The sequence below is a fragment of the Ammospiza caudacuta genome, chromosome 9 (genome assembly GCF_027887145.1).
Source record: "Ammospiza caudacuta isolate bAmmCau1 chromosome 9, bAmmCau1.pri, whole genome shotgun sequence".
In the NCBI taxonomy this organism is placed as follows: domain Eukaryota; kingdom Metazoa; phylum Chordata; class Aves; order Passeriformes; family Passerellidae; genus Ammospiza; species Ammospiza caudacuta.
In genome coordinates, this window is record NC_080601.1 from 30,283,698 (window position 1) to 30,297,547 (window position 13,850).

General features: G+C 44.6%; 1 protein-coding gene across 9 annotated transcripts in view; it reads left to right on the forward strand.

The window, feature by feature from the left end:
- The first annotated feature begins 1,296 nt into the window (after positions 1–1,296).
- Positions 1,297–13,850, forward strand: part of TCF7L2 (transcription factor 7 like 2) — a 168,194-nt gene continuing 155,640 nt past the window's right edge. For all 9 annotated transcript variants that reach the window (XM_058810063.1, XM_058810065.1, XM_058810064.1 and 6 more), the window contains exons 1-3: positions 1,297–1,491; positions 1,825–1,891; positions 2,077–2,201. In XM_058810063.1, the coding sequence (XP_058666046.1) occupies positions 1,303–1,491; positions 1,825–1,891; positions 2,077–2,201 (381 nt within the window). In that variant the 5' untranslated portion in view covers positions 1,297–1,302. The remainder of the gene's footprint in view (positions 1,492–1,824; positions 1,892–2,076; positions 2,202–13,850) is intronic.

The following is a 13,850-nucleotide window of genomic DNA, read 5'->3' on the forward strand; positions in this document are numbered from 1 at the left end:
AATATCTGATCTTCAGCGAGTGATCTCACACATTTTCATCCTGCGTGTTATAACCATAATAAATGCAAGGACCAAGTGCTGCCCAAAAAAAAAAAAAAAGGCTTTTACTATATTCTAGTGTTTATTATGATTGGAGTTTCTTGCCTCCAACGAGTGGCATGAAAAATGTTAACGGTTTAAAAAAAGCACCCACCGCACCACCCTGCCGTCACATGTACCCAAATAATAAGGGCACACAAACATCCTTCAGGAGAACCCGGGCTGCGGGGGGATGATATGTTTATTAATGTCCAGAATGTAAAAGTTGGCGCTCCCGGAGCGCGGAGTCAGGGACACCCGTTCGAGTGTTTTCCCCCTCGCTCCCCCCGTCCCGCAGCTCTGAGCTGCGGCGCACAAATTTTAAATTTTTTTTTTTTTTTTTTTTTTTGGCCAGCCTCTCCCCCCTCCTTTTGCGTGCCGGCCCCCCCAGCGGCGCCCCCGCCCCCGCTGCCCTCCCCTGGCGCTCCCGCTCCCATGCCAAAAAGGATCATTGTTAGTTTCCTACTTCCCCACCCTCCTCCTCCTCCCCCTCCCGCGCCCCAGACCTGTTTATTTATGCAGACGTCACCGGGGAGCCCCCGCCCTCTCCTGCATCTCATTAAGTGCCTGGTGTGTTTCTCGCTCCCTGTCAATAATCCCGGATCCCAGACTTCTCCGTTCCTCCGGATTTCGATCCCCCTTTTTCTATCTGTCAATCAGCGCCGCCTTTGAACTGAAAAGCTCTCAGTCCAACTTCAACTCACTCAAACCCGAGCGGCACAGGCTCCCCATATCCGCGGCGACTGCCCCCCCGTCACAGCTGACTTCTGGGCTTGGTTTGTTGCATTATTTTTTTTTTAACCCCCCTCCCCCCCCGCTGCTCCCCCCTCCCCACGGTTTATATATTTTTTATTATTATTAATTTTTCCGCGAGTGCGTGCGCGGGTGTGCGTGTGCGCGCAGTACACGCCGAGCAGCTCCCGGGAAGAAAGAAAGAGAAAATCCCGAAGAAGGAAAGGAAGAAGCCTAAAGTCACTGGTGCAAAGGAGCAAAGAAGAGACATTTCCCTCCCCTCCTCCTCCCTCTTTTCCCCTCCCCAGGAGGAAAGAGAAGGGGAAAAAAAAGAAACTTTCACCTTGGACTCTTCTTTTTTGGTGCAAACTTTCCTCCCCCCCCCCTTCTTTTTCCTTTTCCCCCCCCATTCCCCTCCTTTTTTTTTTTTCTTTTGTTTTTCCCCTTCCCCTTTTTGCAAAATTGCTGCTGGTGGGGTGAAGCAGGAGGAAAATGCCGCAGCTGAACGGCGGTGGAGGGGACGACCTGGGCGCCAACGATGAACTGATCTCTTTCAAAGACGAAGGGGAGCAGGAGGAGAAGATCTCCGAGAACTCCTCGGCGGAGAGGGATTTAGCTGATGTCAAGTCGTCTCTCGTCAATGAATCAGAAACGAATCAAAACAGCTCCTCAGACTCGGAGGTACGGGGGAAGCCCCCCGCGGGGCCGTTTCGGGGCGGCGGGCGGGCGGGCGGGGGCCGCGCTGTGCCCGGGGCCGCGCCGGGGCCGGGGGCGCCGCGCCGGGTCCCGCTCCCGCCGGCGCCCAACTTTCTCCGCGGCACCAACTTGTGTAACGATGCCTTCTGTTTTGTTCTGTTTGTTTCCCCTTCCACCTTTTCCCCGCACCTCTCCCTTCTTTTTCGCCTTTCATTCCTCCTCTTCTCCCTTCTCCCCCTCACCCCCTAAAAAACATCCTCCCCACCCCAACCACCCCTTTCCCCGACTGCCCCACGCCGACCCCCGGCTCGCTCCCAGGCGGAGCGGCGGCCCCCGCCTCGGTCCGAAACTTTCAGAGATAAATCCCGGGAAAGTTTAGAGGAAGGTGAGTACGCGGGCCCGGCCGGCACCGCCGCCCGCCCCGCACCGCCGCCCCTCCGCCGGGCGCCCGGCTCCTCTTTTGGGGACACTTGCTAAAAAAAACTTTTCCTTCTCCCCCTCTCCTCCCTTCTCTTCCCCCTGTTGCCCCGTTCCTTCCCCGCTCCCGCTCGTGTCTCCCCGCCATGTTAGCTGCGAAGAGGCAAGATGGAGGGTTGTTTAAGGGCCCACCATACCCGGGTTATCCCTTTATAATGATCCCCGACCTCAGCAGCCCGTATCTGCCCAATGGATCGCTCTCTCCGACGGCGAGAACGGTAAGTGCCGGTTTTTTTCCCCGTCTCTTTCCTCTCCCCCCCGCTCCTTGCCCGGCTCCCGCCGCCGCCGCGCTCCCGGTGCCTCGCTCGCCCCGGCCCTGCCGCCGCCCCCTCCCCCGCGCCGCAAACTTTCCAAACTCGGCGGGCCGCGGCGGGAGGGCGATTGTTTACACTTCGCCATATTCCTTTTATTTTTTCCCCTCGTTTATTTCTTATTTTGTCTTTTTCTTATTTGTTGTTAATTTCTTTTTTACTTTCAGTTTTGTGGGCAGTTTTTTTTTTTTGAGCCCTTGTAACCTCCGCTGCGGGGGGGGTGGTGTGGGGAAGAAAAAAGCAAACAAATTCCAAACAACACCTATTTCAGCCTCAAAACAAAACTGGAAAGAAATTTTTAAAAACCCAAGAAGTTTGGGGTTGGCGGGTTTTTTTCCCCTCCCCCCTTTCCCTTCTCTCCCATGTCCTCTCCCCTTCCTTGGGGAGGGGGGTTATTTTCTCCCGGCCGAGCCTGAGATCCGCTCCTCCACAAACTCCTCGTTTTCCATGGTGATCTGTCGCCTTCTGCCCTCCTCCGTGGCGGCTGGGCCGGCTCCCCCTCCCCTTTCCTCCCCCTTAACCCTCTCCTGCCCTCGCCCGCCCCGGCCTGCGGGAGCGGCGATTTCATTGTGCCCCTTCGGGCCGTGCGTGCCGCGAGTTGTGCCCGGGCTCAGCCCGCTCCGGCCGCCCCGATCCGCGCCCCGCGGCGTGCGGGGGCCGAGCGCCGCTGCCCTGCCCGCCGGGGCCGGGGCCGAGCCCGGGGAGCGGCTCCGTCCCGGTGCGGAGCGGGGGGAGCCGCGCTCGGGGCACGGGGCTGAGTCCGGAAACAACTCGCCTCGCTTGGCTCTGGCAACAACAACAGCAGCGCAAAAAATAATCAGACAAGTCGAGCAAAATTCCTCTTGGAAGTATGCTGGCAGGAAAACAATTTGCTGAAAGCGTCCGGTTTTTTGTTGGTGGTTTTTTTACCTTTTTTTTTTTTCTTTCTTCACCCCTAACTCGGGGTTCACTGGCAGGGGGTGCAGGTCTGCGTGTGCCTGCAGCTGGAGCGAGGTTTAGCCCAGATCCCAGGAAACTTTGGGGTCTGCTGGTGGGTTTGTAGTCCCAGCTGTTTTGCCCGCTCGTAGTGTCACCCACGGTGTGCTCTACTCTAACATCAGATTTCTCAAGTGTCACCTTTCCTTTTCTTTTTAAAAGAGTTTAAAAATTTTTCATTTTGAATGCTTAAATCCACTGGGACTTCGAAACACCACTGATTCCTACCGATGGCTTTAGCGTTGCTGTTTTGTTTCTTCTGGGTGTTTCTGAGTCTGAAGCGTTCCCACCATCACCATGTGTGTTTATACACTTTTTTTTTTCCTTGTGGTAACACGAGATAGCGATTTACAATAATAGATCTACTGTTGGGTAGATGTTGAAGCCGTGCTAATGACTGAGGGCTTGGACAACTTCAGTATATCAGATCTACAAGTGTTTTAAAGCATTAAAATATTAAACATCGGGTCAGTCTTGTTTTCACTTAGTAAAACGTCAGTAGACGCAGATTAGTAAATGTAGAGTGACAGGGAGGTTGTGAGGAAGGTTTTCTGTCTTTGCATATGTTTAGGGCTGTGGCAGAGTTTTATTTTGGAAGCTTGTGAGGCTCTTTTTGTGAGGAGGTGATTTCTGGGACAGTAGCAGAGGGGTGACTGCAGTTTGCAATTGTAATGATGGGGAGGGGAATTCAGGGGCTGAATGCATTATATTTTTTCTTTTGAATATGGTCGCCCACATGTATATGGATGATGGTGATAAATTCCAAATTCCATAAGTACCAGAATCCAGATGGCAAAACAATCTTTGTTCCAAATCACTTTGTTACGAATTGTGAAGCTTTGTATTCCTTTTTTTTTTCCCCCTCGTTTTTTACCTTCAGTGCATTCCACTGTTCCAAGTGCAGACTAATCGGAAGCACACCTCTGCTGCCTTTTTCTTAAAGCGTTTTTCTTACACCAGTTCCAGCTCTTTTTTTTCCTCATTACCTTTATTACAGATCCCTTTTCCCTTAGCATGTGGGGTAGGGTTCTTCAGCAGTCAGCTCTCCTGGAGCATTCCTCCCTTTGCTCCCCCACCGCTAAAAAAGGCCTCCATAGGAATGTTGGGTCCGTGTGAATTAAAGGTGCTGTACAAAAGCTTACAGGTTGGTTTATTGTTGGTATAGCAGGTGGCCTGCTTGTGTTATCAGATGAATTCTGAAAGGATATTTCCACACTCAATAGGCAATTTTCTTATTTCCACATCCAGGCTCCAGCAACCTTCTCCTATCTTCTTAACCTTATTCTTTCACATTCCGTATGCTTGTTTGTTTGCCTGCCACTTAATTATAGCCAGGAAAAATTAAAGTTGTTTATTTAGGCCTGAGAGCAGAATATTATAAAGATTCAGCGGGATAGCTGTTGTCTGTCACACACTATTTTTAGGTGGATTCTAGTTCTCTGCTGTACCAGCTTTCAATTCCAGATGAACTAGATCTTTCTCTTTCCTGTTTGATTTTATTTTATTTTTAAATACGCGTTGGAAAGGTATAGATGGTTCTGCATAATTATGAATTTTATTTTTATTTATGTAGTTTTTCCTGGAGCCATATTTGTTGAGTGTCAGAGCATGCAAGGTAAAGAGGTGATGCAGATACATAGCAAAATTGTTTTTCTTTTCCTTTTGCTGTTGTACAATCTTAAAAGTCTGTGGGTGTGGTTTTTTTGTTGTGGGTTTTTTTTTCCTGGATTTTTTTTTTTGTTGCTTTATTTGGGGGTGGAGTGGGATTATGGTGTTTTTTAAACGTACCTGTAATTGTCTGTTCAAGAGCAAACTTGTGGGCAGCAATTTCTCCTTTACTGCTTCAGGAATGTGAAGAATTATGAAGCATCATAAAATCTGCTTATGAGGAATAATCTATTCTCAAGGATAACGCTTTAAATACTGCAAACTCTTTATCAAGGTTGATAGGAATAATTTTATTTTTAAAAATCAAAGATTTTTTGCATGCTAATCTTGCTGTTGATAGATTACTGTGGTGGGCTTATGAGAATAGATGTTATTAAATAGAGGTCTAGTCAAATAGTACTGAAGTGACGCATCTGAGGGCACCAGTTCCATCCCTGCACTTGTGGAGGAACTGGGGTGGCTGCATGTTGTGGGTAATAAAGGAGACTGTTTTCCTTTCAGAGTTGGAAAACATAGAAGTGGTGTACTTGATTTTTAGCTTAAATTTGGAGCTCGGTTAATGCTTTTGGTAAGCAAATATATGCAGTGTAATGTGAGAAAACCCTGCTGGTGGATGCTCTTATTTTTACTAGTGCTGTTGCATCTTCCTTTCCCCTGAGTTGTTGCTGGCTGAGTGAGGCTGTAGGGATAAGCTTATGTTTGGCCCCAAACTTTGGGAGTCGGGAATAGCTGTGCTGGAGAGTAGCCCCACCGCCTTGATTTTTATGTTTAGGAGGAAACATTTTTTTTATTAATTGCCTTGAAAAATTGATGTTTTTCTTTATCTACTGAATCAAACAATGTAATCCTTCGTATTACAAAAGCTTTAGACCCTGGGGTGTGAAGGGTTAATGGTGGTCCTTTTTTTTTTTCCCCTCCCTCCAATTGTTTTGACAACACTTTTCAAAGTGTGACATTCCAAGCCCTTGCAATACAATGTAATATTACTGTAATTACACAGGTCATTACATTTTAAATAGAGAACAATAAAATGCTTATCGCCCTGAAAAAGAACAGGTGTTCTTGCCCTTCTTTGGTGTTTATGCTAATTGTTTTTCATCTCCTTCAGAAATATTTATGGCTGGAGTGTTAAGGTTTCAGTCTCGATGTGACAATATTAATTCTTTACTAATCTTTATGGTTGAGGTTTAATGTCTGCAGTATGGATTATAGTATTAATGTCCACCAACTAGATTAATAATGTAGATACAACTTAATATGTCAGCACTTTGGTACTTTATGATACAGAGCTATTCAGTGGAGAGTGAATTATTTGCTTTGTTTAAAAAAAAATTAATAGACATGCTTTTAATAAAGTTTCTGGACTTGTGTAAAAACAAGCTGTTAAATAAGAACTGATGATCCTGTGGTGTAAATCAAATGGAGCCTCCATAAAAGAAACTTTGCTCGTGCTTAATTAGGTAGATTGCTGAATCACTCTGCTATAGCATTAGCATAGCTGGTATACAAGGGCAAACAGACTGTGTTTGTTAACTTACTTGCAGTAAAGATGCTGATTTATTTTTAATGCTATGCTTTTTTCTGTTTTTCTTTTTTTTCTTTTTTTTTCCTTCTTTTTCTTTTTATTTCCTTGATAAGATTTTATTCTGGAGCAAATGCTGCATTGCTTGCTCCATCAGTTTCTCTTCAGGGGGCTATGAAAATTAGTTAGAGAAAAGTTTCATGTTTCTGGGACCTTGCAAAACAATATAATGCAGTACTGTTACTTGAGTGTACAGGATAATTGCAGGACTGCACTTCATTAAAAATAATATTTGCTTTGGAAATCGAACAATTTTTATAGGTGCACCAGTGGCTGATCTGTAGTGTAAAAAAATACAGTAGATGCCTTTCCAGGTTTTTTGAATGCATTCATACAACGACTGAGGATGTTGAAGAGAGTGGTGTGGTTTATTTTTTTCCCTTCTTCCCCTTCATTTTTTTGTTCAAGCAAGTATGTGCTGATTTGTCAGCTGAAGATGGAGGGGGGGAAGGAATATATTGCAGCTTTCACTGGCGCTTGTAAACCAGAATGTAGGTAAAAATGTTTTAAATTTGTCAAGACTTTCATGAGTGGGCCCCAAAATCAGATAAAAAATGTGGTGTAGAGAAAAAGGACAGCTGCAGATTTTTTGTGTGGACGTGTGTTTCTGTACCATGACTAAAAACTCTAAGGACCTTTTCCCAGCTGTCTGGGAGTTATGTGGAAGTTGGATTATTGGCAGTTAAGCATGAGACAACCTGGATTTAGCAAATGCTCTCCTACACAGGAAGCAGATGACATTATCCTGGGGGAAGGGAGGAGATCCTTCTCCAGGCACAGCCTGGGGGGAGATGCCTGCTCCCCCCAACCTCAGAGCAGGCAAAAATGAGGGCTGGCCATAGGCACGTAGAGATAGAACAGTGGCCGGGGTGTCACCTTGGGGTTTTTTCAGGGCTTTTTGGTGAAATCAGACACTTTCCTTGCACATTGGGGCTGTTGTGAGAAGTTTTGCTTTGGAGGGAGTTGTGAGGTTTGGGGGGATGTTTAAAGCTGTGTTCCCCGGGTGTCCCCTTAGTCCCATGTCCTGGCAAATATGTAAGTAAGCCTTAAAACTTTGACTTTTAATTGGGCACATTTGTGAAGGAAATGGTTAATTTTACAACCAAAGGCAAACTTGCACCTCGACAGGTCTGCTGAAAGAAATGTGCCACAGTCGTTTGCTGGCAAGCACGGCAGGGTCATAAATCCACGGGGTTTATTTACAGCCTATAACACTTATGAATGTTAAGATATTTGACGCCACGCTGGCCTTATAATATCCAAGGTCCACAGACACTGGCAGTGGGTCAAATTTCTTTCACTAATTATAAGCAATGAGAGATGAAGTGTGGTGCTGGGGGTGTGTGGGGGAAGATATGGAAATCCTTTCTCTCCCCACCTAAAAGCGAAGAATATTTCTACTGCTCCTCCCAACCGCTGCTTTATGTTTGTGCTTTTTTTTTTTTTTTTTGTTACGTAGGCTCCGAAGTTTATAATTAACGCTTGTGGTGCTGTAGAGGCTGGGCAGTGGGTGATGCAGCCAGGCCGAAGGAGGGAAGAAGTTTAGCACAGCTCATGTCCTTTACAGAGGTCTCGGCAGTATCGTGCAGCATTTCCTAGATACCGGCACAAGCAAACATTTAAAGACAGATGACACCTGGAAATGTCCTTTAATTTTCTCACATACCGCTGAGCTGAGGACGAAAGAAAAAAACTGCCTCGGGTTTTATGCAGGAGGAGGATGCTTGGAAATACAGATATTAGAGTGGTTTGTGTGTACAAAACAGGGCCTCTTAGAAAGCAGCAAAAGCCCACGTTAAGGGAAAACATGCACTGAATGAATGAAGATGTTGAGGTTAGAGGCAGTTTTTAGGGGAGAAGCCCCGTGTCCTTCTGGAAGGGACAGTGTGGGATGGACGCGTAGGTCAGCGTGGAGGGGAGCAGGGGGACGTGCACAGGGTGGTGTTTTGGGAGGGGTTAACTGGGGGGAGGCACTGCGAGAGCAGGGGGGCCACTGGAGAGTAATTGGAGGACAAAGGAGGGATGTTGGAGCGGGAGGAGAAATTGCAGAAACTTGTGGGGGGGGGGCGGGGGAAACGCCAGTATTTGAATGGATGGTTGGAGGGGAAGCTTGGGATCTGGGGATTGACTCTTAAGCGTCAGGAGAGTCTGGGGCCCGAGAAGAAACAGTGCTTGGCTCAGCGGAGCTCGTTGTTCTCTGCTCACTCCCCATTACACACGCTTTGTAGAGTGGACCGTCAGATTTGAAGTGCTGCAGTCTTGTCTGTGCTGGGGGTGTGTGTGTGTTTTAACAAGATAATGTGATTACTCAAATATGCCTAGGTGTTACTTTTAGCTTTAATTTCTCCAGCAGTTGATTTCGGGTTCCCTCTAGGTTACTGTTGTCCTTGGAGACTAATTTAAGAAAAAGGCAGGGTTATGTGTGTGGTGGAAAGCTGCACTCCTTTAGACATATGTTTTTCTTCTAGAGCCATGTAAAGCCTGACTTAAAAAAAAAAAAAAAAGAAAAAAAGAGGGGGTTGTCAATTCAGCTCTTCCACAAATAGCTGTACAGTTTTGTTGAAGGTTTTATGCATTTCCCTAATCAATGGAGCGCTGTGACTTATTAGCCCCCAGGGACAGATCCGAATCCCCCAGCACTGCGCTGCAAAGCTGGTGTGGTATTGTACCTTTTTAACAGGTTATCAACAAGGATGTTCCCCTCATTCCCAAGATGCTTCCCACCCCCTCCAGCATCTCCCCCCTGTGATTCTTTCCGGCAAAAATCTGTTCAGTCTCACGCTTTTGTTTTAGGTTGGCTAAACCCTCGACCCTTATTCTTTGTGGGGTCACGCTCAGGCAACTGGGCAGTGCTGAATGAGTTAAGTCCCTGGCTGAAGTTTGGCTTCATGCAACTAAATTTGAGGCCTGGTAGGCATTAGCAGGGCACAGCACATTTACAGAGCTTAATTAGTACGCGCTGTAATTGTTCATGGTCTGCCAGAAGGAGTAATGTTCAGGAAAAGTGGAGTCGTTCTTCTGCAGTCTTTAGTTTTAAAACGATAAATCACTTGCATATTTGTGCAGTGATTCAAATGGAGCTGAGACCTCTCCATCTCAACATGTGGTAAATTGTAAAGTCAATGAATTGCAGATGTAGGGTACAGCAGATTCTCTAAGAAAATGCAGAATGAATGGGAACGGGTGATGCTACAAATACGTACTGAGAAGATAGCTGGGTTTCTGCTTGCTGTGCCAAATTTGATAAACTAAAGATATTAGCAATTTTGTTCTAAATGTATTTATTTTAAATATCCTTAAACTAAGTGTAGGGGTACCATGTTACTTCACTTAGTGAGGTTTTTATTAATATTCCAGAACAATGGGATTCATATGGAAATGCGCGTGATAGCCATATTAATATAAATTAATTCATCATGGGTAATACTGTAGCTGTTACTGGAGGAGTTTATAGTGCTGGGACACTTTCAAGTGTGGCTACAGCAACTTACAAGAAATGTTGTGGTATCCTAGTTGAGGGAGGTACTGGGATTGTTATGTATCTCACCATAGCATTTCATATCTGCCTGTGATTCCTTCCACCTTCAGAGAGACTTTTTGGGCGCACTAATCCAACAGCCTAGAGCGTATTTTAAAAAAGCAAAACACAAACAAAACTGTGTGCTACAGATTGACATCGTAAATGCTTCGTATTGTTTCTTTTGCCTTTTTTTTTTTTTTTTTCAATGTGCAGAATGTGTGTCACTCTTACTGCTGTGAAATCTTGTCTTCCTTGGGCTTGGTCCAAGATCCATTGAAGTCAGTGGAAAAAAGGCTTCTATTAATAACGAAGGGCTTTGCATCAGGCCCCGTGTGTCTTGAACCAATGGCCAAGTTCTTCAAAAGTGGATGAAGGCGTTGAGAATGCCAAACTCAACTAAATATGATATTGATGTATAGCTCCTTCATCATAGTCCTTTGCTCCTGGAGGAGGGGGGGAGGCTGGGAGAAGTCAAGTTACATTTCCAATGGTGTATTCTTGAATGAGCTCCTGCTTCTGCAGTATTTTGCACAGAAGTGTGGAGCATCCTGGCAGCATCAGGGTTTGGTCCCAGGCTGTGTTGCATGTCAGTTCTGCTTTTCTAATACGAGTAGGTGGATTTGTATGGAAGTTGTAAAAGTTAATGATTGTTCTCTGACTCATATGCTGCTGGCTTCAGCAAAGAAGAAATGATGACAGGAAAATGATAGAAATTATAGGAGCCAAGTAGGCTTTGAGTGGAGAATGGATTTATGTTGTTTGAAATGCCTTTGCTGCTTGGTCGAGGAAGTGCAAGGAGGGAGAAGATGGGAGGGCAGTTTCTTTTCGCGGTCAGATGTTTGGGGTACCAAACTCCTACAAGCATTTAGTTAGGAAGTGAGGCTGAATTCAGGGGGGACTCTGGTTGGACTTGACCATTTTGTTCTTCCTGCTGACACAATTAGTCCTGCATAACTGTTCTCCCCTCTTGGCAGAGCAGGTTTTAGTGCCCTAGGCACTAAAAGTACAATTACATTACTTTGGCTACCAAGTATGAATATATAAATGTGCTCAACTTGTGTGTATCTCACAGCTTTCTAGGTCTTTCCAAACTATCTGTGGCATGAAAGATGCTGTATACAACAAAATCATTCTCTGCTGCTTAAGTCACTACTGGTGGTGATGCAGCAGAGACACAAAAAAACCAAGAAAAACAACAACAACAAAAAAAAAAAACCGAAAAAAAACCATTCCAAAAGGAGGGTGTGGGAAGTAATAAAGTAATAGAAATTGCCAATCTGAAAATACTGCAAAAGGACATTCTGGAGAATATGAGAGATTCTTGGATGTTGATACAATAGAAACAAATTGTCCTATTTTAAGAAAGGGGAAAAATAGAGCAAGAAAAGGTGGAGGCTTACCTCTTGGAGCACATCCGAACTCCCACTGGAGTCAGTGACTCCTTAAATAATGATCTGGAAAAGTCTGAGACTATAGGCTTTTCTGTTGTGGAGAAAAGCTGCTACATTGATTTCTGTTTTTAACTGATAGTAATATTTAATAAAGGTTCTCTTGGAACTGCTTTAAACCCTAGCCTGAATAATTTTAACTTGGTTAAATGAGTGAACTGGTTTGGGAGCATAGACAGTAAGAGGTTTGCATTGGTTTAATTAGATTTAAGAGATTTATAAAAGCAGGACCACTACTCTGACATAGGCAGGGTCTGGAAGTCGGCGTATAGATGATGCATTGATCTACACCCAGGCTGAACAGACAGCTATTGAAACTGCTCTATTATAAATGTTTGCCAATATTAAAGAATCCAAGGGAAGGTGTGACCTTGAACACATCAGAAGAATAAGATGGCAGTCAGTGTTTCTGTCTTTGTTTTCTATGGGACATTAATAGGAACGTTTTCTCCCTTTCAGTGGAGTTACAGATTATAGTTGTCTATCTGGAAGTCAAGTTCTTTGAGATTTTTATTATTATTATTATTAAGCAAATGCCTGAGTTTACTTCAATCCATGTTACATTCTCCCATGGGATTTTTATTAATTCTTAAACTACATCATAAAAATGTAGTTTAAATCATGTCTGTGTCAGTTACAATTAAAGAAGGTACTTACAGGAGCTAGTCACAAGCATAACTGCTGCATTGGTCACAAACCTCTGTGTAAAGAATATCCACAGAGCTTATTTTATCTGGATAGCAGCTAAATATCTTTACAATCCCCAGGGTTATTAAAGGCCAAGTGCTTGGTACATGTACTTAGTTTATTTTCCATTGTATTCTGTTGCTCGACTACAGTACTTGAAAGTACTTTGTTTTTTATTTCATAGGAGTGAAATTAAATTTAATAAATATGGAATGAAAAAGTGAAAACTAGAACCTGGGTGTCACTGGGTGGTTGTAAGTGGGAAGTAGTGAGTTGCTGTGCTGCTGGTGTGCCCAAATGTGGCCATTGGACTGGCTACACAGGTACATCTGTGTATGTGCATGTGATGTATGTTATCCTTGAACACATACTTGGTTATCAGGTGTCTATTCAATTTTAATTGACAATATGAGATTCCTGTGGTTGCTCTGTGCACAGATTGCCTTGGGGCTCTACAGGGTTTGTGGGAAGAAAAGCCTTGACAAGTTTCCATTAAGCCCTGAATCAGGCAGTTGGAAAAGAGGAGAATGAAAGGAGCTGAAAAGAGGGACAACTTGTTAGTGTTGCATTCTGCGTTTGCAACGAGAAACCTCTTTTAGACAAGAGTGGTTCTCAGGCCAAGAATTTCAAACTCGCGGAGAAACCTGTCCAGAGCACAAAAGTTGTTTGAACGGGGTGCAGAATTGTCACAGTAATTAGAGCAATCTCCGTTTACTGAGTGGCAGCCTTTATAAAGGACAGGGGATAAAGGGTTCAAATTCATCTTTCTCTCTCCGATTCACTTCTGATGAACTGCCTCTGTATGTATGTGTATATGAAGGAGTGTGTGTGTGTGGCCACATTTTCAGCTACTCATCATTTGATTGTCTGTGTTTAAAAAGAAGAAGGACTTAGGTTTCTTCTTCCTGCCTTCAATGGCATTTTTAGGCATTTTGCTTTTATTTTTATTTTAATTTTTTTGTTTGTTTGGTTGGGTTTTTTTAGTTCTGTCATTTGATTTACCAGAATAAGAGGACGCTTGGGAAAATGCACTTGTGCTTTGGTAGAGGGGGAGCCCCAAATATTATTTCTCTGTTGCTTTCTGCTCTCATTCAGTCCTGCATGTTTGACTCTTAGGAGCAGTCCCATTATTTTTAAAAGGATTACTTGTGGAAGCAAGAAAAGTGAATGGATAAGGCTTGGGCCCTTAAAGTTTATCCTCTTGCCGCTGCAAGGTCTGTCCAGAACTACTGAATCAACTGGAGTTTTGCCATTGCTCTTATTAGGAGAAGGATCAGGCCCGTGGATTACATGAGACTGAGTCTTGTGAGCAAGCCAAATAAAACTGTGAAAATCGGGATTGTTTTTGTGCACGATGCAGGAGTGTCTGGAGGACTCGGTCTGGGCTCCTCTTGGTCAGACACTGCACAGAGAAAAATGGGAGTGAATGAGTGACTGAGCAGTGTGGGTGTTCTTGCCCCAGGAAGAAAATGTGACTGCTGAATTTCCTGTACGCCTTTACTTCTAAAGAAAAGAAAATACCAAGATCCTTGAGTTTCTTAAGTAATCACCCTGGGTGTAATGTTGGTAATTTCAGTTCCATTTAAATAGGCTGCTTAGGTTCTGTGATTGCCTTTTATTTGTTCTCCCCAAAATAATGTAGAATCTCCACTTTAAGGTTTGGAGCTGGCAACCTT